At 46.0% G+C, this 7,555-nt stretch overlaps 1 protein-coding gene across 1 annotated transcript in view; it reads left to right on the top strand.

Annotated features, from left to right (window-relative positions):
• LOC110514692 (chondroitin sulfate synthase 1) overlaps window positions 1-7,312 on the top strand; it is an 87,175-nt gene extending 79,863 nt beyond the window's left edge. The window contains exon 3 of the mRNA XM_036981269.2: window positions 3,164-7,312. Coding sequence (XP_036837164.1) covers window positions 3,164-4,759 — 1,596 coding nt within the window. The 3' untranslated portion in view covers window positions 4,760-7,312. The remainder of the gene's footprint in view (window positions 1-3,163) is intronic.
• The last annotated feature ends 243 nt before the right edge of the window (window positions 7,313-7,555 follow it).

The raw sequence follows: 7,555 nt of genomic DNA, 5'->3' as shown, positions 1-7,555 counted from the left end.
ACCGTCACTTACCCAGCCAGTGTCCTAAATGGCACACTATTCCCTATGCAGCTCACTACTTTTGACCGGGGTCCCATATGGTTAGGGTGCCACTTTGGACACCGCCCCAGAGTGCATATCTACGTCTGCCGTCCAGACGTAATGTGTTGATTTAGGCCCAAGTAGCGCCGTCCAAGGAAGACAATTGTATCACCTGTCTCCGAATGCAATCGCTCCACAATGACTACTTGTTTGTTCAGGGGGGATATTTAGTCCCGCTGCGATAGTGTTGTCCTCTTGTAATGGACTTGACAGCACTGTTTGTTTTCTCTCTGCTTTGTTTGGAGTGGCGTCCATCTTGACTTTATGGAGGCTAGGAGATAAAGAGTTAGCAGGGAGGGAAGATGAGATGGTGGCATGACTCATTCTACATTTACAACACTGAGCTGTCATCTTTATGTGTCCAGATATGATACAACACTGAGCTGTCATCTTTATGTGTCCAGATATGTTACAACACTGAGCTGTCATCTTAATGTGTCCAGATATTATACAACACTGAGCTGTCATCTCAATGTGTCCAGATATGATACAACACTGAGCTGTCATCTTTATGTGTCCAGATATGATAGGACACTGAGCTGTCATCTTAATGTGTCCAGATATGATAGGACACTGAGCTGTCATCTTTATGTGTCCAGAAATGATAGGACACTGAGCTGTCATCTGTATGTGTCCAGATATGATAGGACACTGAGCTGTCATCTTAATGTGTCCAGATATGATCTCCTCCTGATTAAGTGCCTGAAGAGACGGTTGTATATTGGGGAACCTTTTGTCTTCTGTTCCCGAGCCGTCTATTCCGAAGCCTCTGCTCTTCCACCAGTTGTTGTGATTACAACATATTACTACAATCAGACCTGGGTTCAACTAGTATTTGATGTATTTCAAATGCTTTGTGTTTGATCTAGCTTGCCTGGAGTGCCAGATGGGCTGGGTTTGCACCATTCCATTGATTACATGTGAACTCAATCAAGTACAGATTTTTGAAGTGTTTGAACACAGAAGGTCTGAATACAATAGGTTGTTAAAACCTGGCATAAAACACATGGTATGCTTTTCAGAGCTTAGTTTCTGTCCATCACTGAGCTTGGGGTTCTCCACCTTCTTCACAAAAGCACTGCTTGATGTGGTTGTGTGTGACACAAGACTTAAAACTCACAGCGATAATTTTATTTTTCTTCCTTTTTATTTCTTAATGAGCCATTCAGGGTGATTAGATGAAAGTGTGCTGATGTGAGGATTGTGAGCGGTGTGGTATGGAGGCTTAATGAATGTGAAAAATCATTCTAATGAGTCTTAACTGCTGAAGGAGACATGGAATATAAAAGTCAGGTCATTAGAGGTGGTAATGATGGGGAAGCCATGGGAGAGAGGGAGGTAGACATCCTGACTGGCTGACTGGCTGCAGTGCTGATGTCTACTGCCTCACAGCTGGGCACTCAGAACAATCTGACTTGGCCTACCTGCTGGGGTACGTCTCAGTACTCTGAAGTGGCTCCTTCTAATCTTCCTCCTTTCATTTGGCCTCCTCTCAGAGCAGAAGAGATCTTCATTTGGTTACCTCTCAGAGCAAAGGAGAATAGATCTTAATTTGGCCACCTCTCAGAGCAAAGGAGAGGAGATCTTCATTTGGCTACCTCTCAGAGCAAAGGAGAGGAGATCTTCATTTGGCTACCTCTCAGAGCAAAGGAGAGGAGATCTTCATTTGGCTACCTCTCAGAACAAAGGAGAGGAGATTTTCATTTGGCCACCTCTCAGAACAAAGGAGAGGATATCTTCATTTGGCCACCTATCAGAACAAAGTAGAAGATCTTCATTTGGCCACCTCTCAGAGCAAAAGGAGAGGAGATCTTCATTTGGCTACCTCTCAGAACAAAGGAGAAGAGATCCTCTCCATGTCACTGACTTCTCCAATGTATGGAAGGAGATGATGGGAAGGAGAGATGGAGAGGAAGCCACTTTATAATATAAAGATGCACCCGCTGGTTTGGTGTCCAAAGAGGGCTATTTGCCAGTCACTTCTCAGAACCAGTGAAACATGGACACGTGTAGGGGTTGACTACTGCAACAATCTTTTTCCTAGATCTTATTTTATATGCTCATTAAATAAATGTGTGTAAGGCTGCCATGCGATAGCCCCCTTGGTTCTGATGTAATAGCCTACCTGACCCCTCACACTCTAAAGCTTGGGGTTTGCTCAAGATTTCCATTGATCAGACTGCTTGATTTTATGGTTGGCCACGTTCCAACTCCTCCTAGGTGCAGGAAGGCAGGGGCAGAGCCCATGGAAAAGCAAAGAGACTTATTCAGTGAGTTCTTGTGACCAGCCGTACTTACACTAGTTAGGTATCGCTTTTATAAAACTATCAGACCTGGCCTCTATACCGATCCTGTCCGATTCTGTGTATTGCCTTTCCCCCAGGGGACTGGGTTTGTGGCTGCATTCCAGAGCTGTCCTTCTCAAAATTGGAGGCCTTTTTCTGAGCGGTGTCTGTCTTTCGCAAATAGACCTCTGAGGCCTCCCTTCATTGGATTGGTCAACAACACAGACCCTTCCTTCTTGGCCACGCTTGAGTCGCTGCCAATAGGGGCCTCAGCAGCTGTCCCACAGTTTACTCACAGGGCCCCCTGTGATTGGGGGAACATTAGGTTTGTAAAGCCTCAACAGGTTTGCAGTAAACACTCATGGAACCGTCGAGGCTTACCCACTCCCTGGTCAATATTTGAGGGCTCTGTAAGCTCGGAGCTCACCTCCAGAAGGCATTCCTTGAGCCTGTTCTAATTTGCACTTTGCATTAGCAGCAGGACGTCTGATAAAAATAACATCTCTGTTGGGCTGCAGGAGTTTACATTCATATAGACATCCACCTTAATAAATCCTCAGTGGAGCAGTATACAAGTACAGGCAGCGGAGAGGGGTCAACAGGGATCAAGCTATGTTTTTTGCTATTTTCACATTTTAGAGGGCAGAATGTTTTCTGTCCTAGAGCGCGCTCTATGAGTTGTGCTTTTGTACACTCCCACACAGGGCCTAGTCTATATAATGCATGAGTGTTCTATTGTGCCATATTGTGTTTATTGATGTAACCTCAGCCGTTGTCTCCCTCTCTTCTCTCCGCAGATGCAGCAGCTGTTCTACGAGAACTACGAGCCCAACAAGAAGGGATACATCCGCGACCTCCACAATAGCAAGATCCACCGGGCCATCACCCTGCACCCCAACAAGAACCCGCCCTACCAGTACCGCCTGCACAGCTACATGCTCAGCCGCAAGATCGCCCAGCTCCGCCACCGCACCGTCCAGCTCCACCGTGAGATCGTCCAGATGTGCCGCTACGGGGCGGCCGAGCCCAGCCGAGAGGACCTGCAGCTGGGCATGCCTCCATCCTTCATGAGGTTCCACCCTCGGCTCCGCGAGGAGGTCCTGGAGTGGGAGTTCCTGACGGGCAAGTACCTGTTCTCCTCGTCTGACGGCCAACCCCCCCGCCGGGGAATGGACTCCTCCCAGCATCTGGCCCTGGATGACATCATCATGCAAGTGATGGAGATGATTAACGCCAACGCCAAGACGCGGGGACGAGTGATCGACTTCAAGGAGATCCAGTACGGCTACCGGCGGGTCAACCCCATGTACGGGGCGGAGTACGTGCTGGACCTGTTGCTCCTCTACAAGAAGCACAAAGGGAAGACCATGACGGTGCCGGTGAGGAGACATGCCTACCTCCAGCAGACCTTCAGCCAGATCCAGTTCAGAGAGGAAGAGGAGATGGACGACAAGGCTCTCGCCAGCAGCATCAACCAGGACTCTGACTCCCTGTCCTTCCTCTCCAACTCCCTCAAGATGTTTGTGCCCTTCAAGCTGTCCAGCTCTAGCCAGGACCAGAAGGAGCCGAAGGAGCCTAAGGTCAACATACTGGTGCCGCTATCCGGACGCTACGACATCTTTGTCCGCTTCATGACCAATTTAGAACGGGTGTGCCTGATCCCCAACCAGAACGTCAAGCTGCTCATCCTCCTCTTCAGCACCGACAACAACACAGAGCGGGTCAAGCAGGTGGAGCTGATGAGGGAGTACCACATCAAGTACCCCCGTGCCGAGATGGAGATCCAGCCCGTGTCGGGCTCCTTCTCCCGGGCCTTGGCTCTGGAGGTGGGCTCGGCCCACTTCTCCAACGACTCGCTGCTCTTCTATTGCGACGTGGACCTGCTCTTCACAACCGACTTCCTCAAGAGGTGCCGGAGTAACACGGTCCTGGGGGAGCAGACCTACTTCCCCATCATCTTCAGTCAGTACGACCCCAAGGTGGTTTACGCCGGTAAGGTGCCCAGTGAGAACCACTATGTGTTCACCGCCAAGACGGGTCTGTGGCGTCACTACGGCTTCGGCATTGTCTGTGTTTACAAGGGCGACCTGGTCGGGGCCGGGGGATTTGACACCTCCATCCAAGGGTGGGGTTTGGAGGACGTGGACCTCTTTAACAAGTTTGTCCAATCAGGGATCCGGTTGTTCCGGAGCACGGACCCGGGGATCGTACACGTTCACCATCCAGTAGTGTGCGACCCCAACCTGGAGCCCAACCAGTACAAGATGTGCCTGGGCTCCAAAGCCTCGTCGCACGGCTCGACACAGCAGCTGGCTGAACTGTGGCTCGAGAAGAATGACCACGGCTTCCGGAAGGTCGGGAGCTCAAATAATGAATCCCTCAGGACAGCGTGAGAAAGCACTCCGGCCAGGACTGACAAAAGCAGTATGTGGAGTCCCCCAGGCCTGGGTGTCTTTCCCTCTTCCCATTTGTCTTAGCAGCATTTTTAACTACCTAATTTATTTTTTACAGAAACAAAAAAGACTTGGATATATTTTGGAAATCTGCTTTTTTTAAAGAAAACACATGAACGTTGAACTGACTGAGACAAACGTGACTGTAGAAGATGTTTTCATTAATGCTGAAAATAAAGCATCTCGATGAGGAATATTCCTTTGGATGAGCCTACCATAACTCTGGACGCAAGAACAACGTGCTCTGATGTCTTATTCTACCAGTCTAGTAATAAAGACCATTCTGTGTTATTTGTACAGTAACCTTGTCTCCAGGTTGTTGCACATATAAGCCTGGGATTTCAACAATTCAAAGTTTGCCTTAGTGGGAGTGACCTACTGAGTCAAGTACCTGTCATCATTTAATTTGAGCAAATCACACGACTGTGAGGCGTGTTATGGGAGATGATTGGTTGGTAGATTAAGCCAATGCACCAGGAGTTACTCACAGTCATTCTGTATTGACTAACGAAGGCCAGGTTTGATGCGTTGGTCCATCAGACTCTTCCCATTTGGGCGAAAGTGTCTGGGAACTACATGATCTATAAAGAGAGTATGGGGGGGGGGGGTGATATTCGGGGTTATATTATGTGTACCTCAGTGATGTGCATGTACAAGCTCTTTAAAAGGTGTAGCGTTTGTCTTGTGCGTGGAGAAGATGGGTGTTGTCATCTTCACAGACCAGCAGTGCTCTAAATGGAACTGTACTCTTGATTGTGAATGTTTACAGGAGGTTGACATGAACAAACATTTCATCATTGAAGAAGGTTGACCTAGATGAAAAGCAGTTTGAATTAAGACTAAAGGGCCATTTGATTCCTTTTGATTTGTTTATAATACAGAATAACACTGTTTTTTTCAATTGATTTTAGATTTTCTTTTTATTTACTTCTGTGAACACAACTGCTGGATTTAATATCTGCAATTCATCTTCCGCTGTCTAATTTATTGAATTTGCAGTCTCCATTCTGTGTTACCTGACTGTTGGAATATGTATATTAGAAACATTGTATACCCATCTGTTGTTGGATTGTTGTTTTTCCATTTTCTTTTTCTCTCAAACTCATCTGATTACCAAAGAGTTTTTGCACAGTGTGTTTTAGGTGTTGTGTGTCATGTTGTTTTCTAGGAGGTGCAGGCACAAACATGACATGAAGATGAAGAGGTATAGTGAGTGAGGAAGCACCTTCCTGGCTCCAGCTCTTTGCTCTCATGAGGAATCTAAGGCCTATATCAAACTAGTCATCCAGATTTAGGAACAAAGGAAGAGGAAGGCCAGGGAATGCTGTGCTCCTTCATAGAACTGGAAGGAATTCTAAATCATTTTAGAACCCTTGGAGTGAATTCCAGAACCTTCTCAGCACCCATTGGTACAATATATTAGAATAGAACTCTTAGAATGAAATCTGATTTTATACTGAACAAAAATATAAATGCAACAATTTCAAAAATTTTACTGAGTTACAGTTCATATGAAGAAATCAGTCAATTTAAATTAATTAATTAATCTACGGATTTCACATGACTGGGAATACAGATCTGTTGGTCAAAGATACCTTAAAAGAAATGGGCCTCACAATGGTCCTCAGGATCTCGCCACGGTATTTCTGTGCATTCAAATCGCCATCGATAAAATGCAATTGTGCTTGTTGTCCGTAGCTTATGCCTGTCCATACCATAATCCCATCGCCACCATGGGGCACTCTGTTCATAATGTTGACATCAGCAAACTGCTCACTGACATGACGCCATACAAGTGGTCTGCAGTTGTGAGGCCGGTTTGACGTACTGCCAAATTCTCTAAAACAATGTTGGAGTCGGCTTATGGCAACAGTCAGCATGCCAACTGCATGTTCCCCAAAACTTGGGATATCTGTGGCATTGTGTTGTGTGACAAAACTGCACATTTTAGAGTGGCCTTTTATTGTCCCCAGCACAAGGTACACATGTGTAATGATCCTGCTGTTTAATCAGCTTCTTGACATGCCACACCTGTCAGGTGGATGGATTATCTGGAAAAGGAGAAATGCTCACTAACAGGGATGTAACCTTTTTGTGAGTATGGAACATTTCTGGGATATTTTATTTCAGTTCATGAAACATGGAACCAACACTTCACATGTTGCGTTTCTATTTCTGTTCAGTGTAGAACTCTGAGAATGAATTATAATTCTATGAATTATCTGGTCCCTGTCCATATAGCTGTCTATTTAGGAGAATGTCTTCTGTGCAGCAGCAGCACTCCCCTGGTTTAAAGGTCTCCTCTACTCCACACAGTCTTTACGCCCAAGAGAAGACAGGGTCAGCTACACTTGGAGCAGGAGGGACAACTGTGCTCTACCATAATAGTCTTGGTTTTCTGGGGATTTTTAATATTTCTGTTGTTCATTCAGCTCTGTCCAACTGGGAAAGGTTTTATATTTAAGAAATAAAATGAAAAATGTTTATCAAAAATGCTTTTGTTGTGGTGGTGTACTTGTTTTAGATAGGCATTCATTGACCATGTGGCCATTTTAAATGATGACCGTTGCATTTTACAGGCAAGACATGTCAAGACATAACAATAGTAGTACTAACTTTGGTGATGACTGTCAAAGCTTGAATTTGACAAATTACAGTAGGATCCATAAATGTACCCTGGTCCCAGATCTGTATATTCTATCATGTCAACTCCTTGACAATGAGTTGGCATGATGA

This window comes from Oncorhynchus mykiss, chromosome 6, assembly GCF_057628025.1.
Source record: "Oncorhynchus mykiss isolate SJ-2025 chromosome 6, ASM5762802v1, whole genome shotgun sequence".
NCBI classification, from domain to species: Eukaryota; Metazoa; Chordata; class Actinopteri; order Salmoniformes; family Salmonidae; genus Oncorhynchus; species Oncorhynchus mykiss.
Note: the sequence above shows the minus strand (reverse complement) of the source record. Positions and strands in the feature narration are given on the sequence as shown.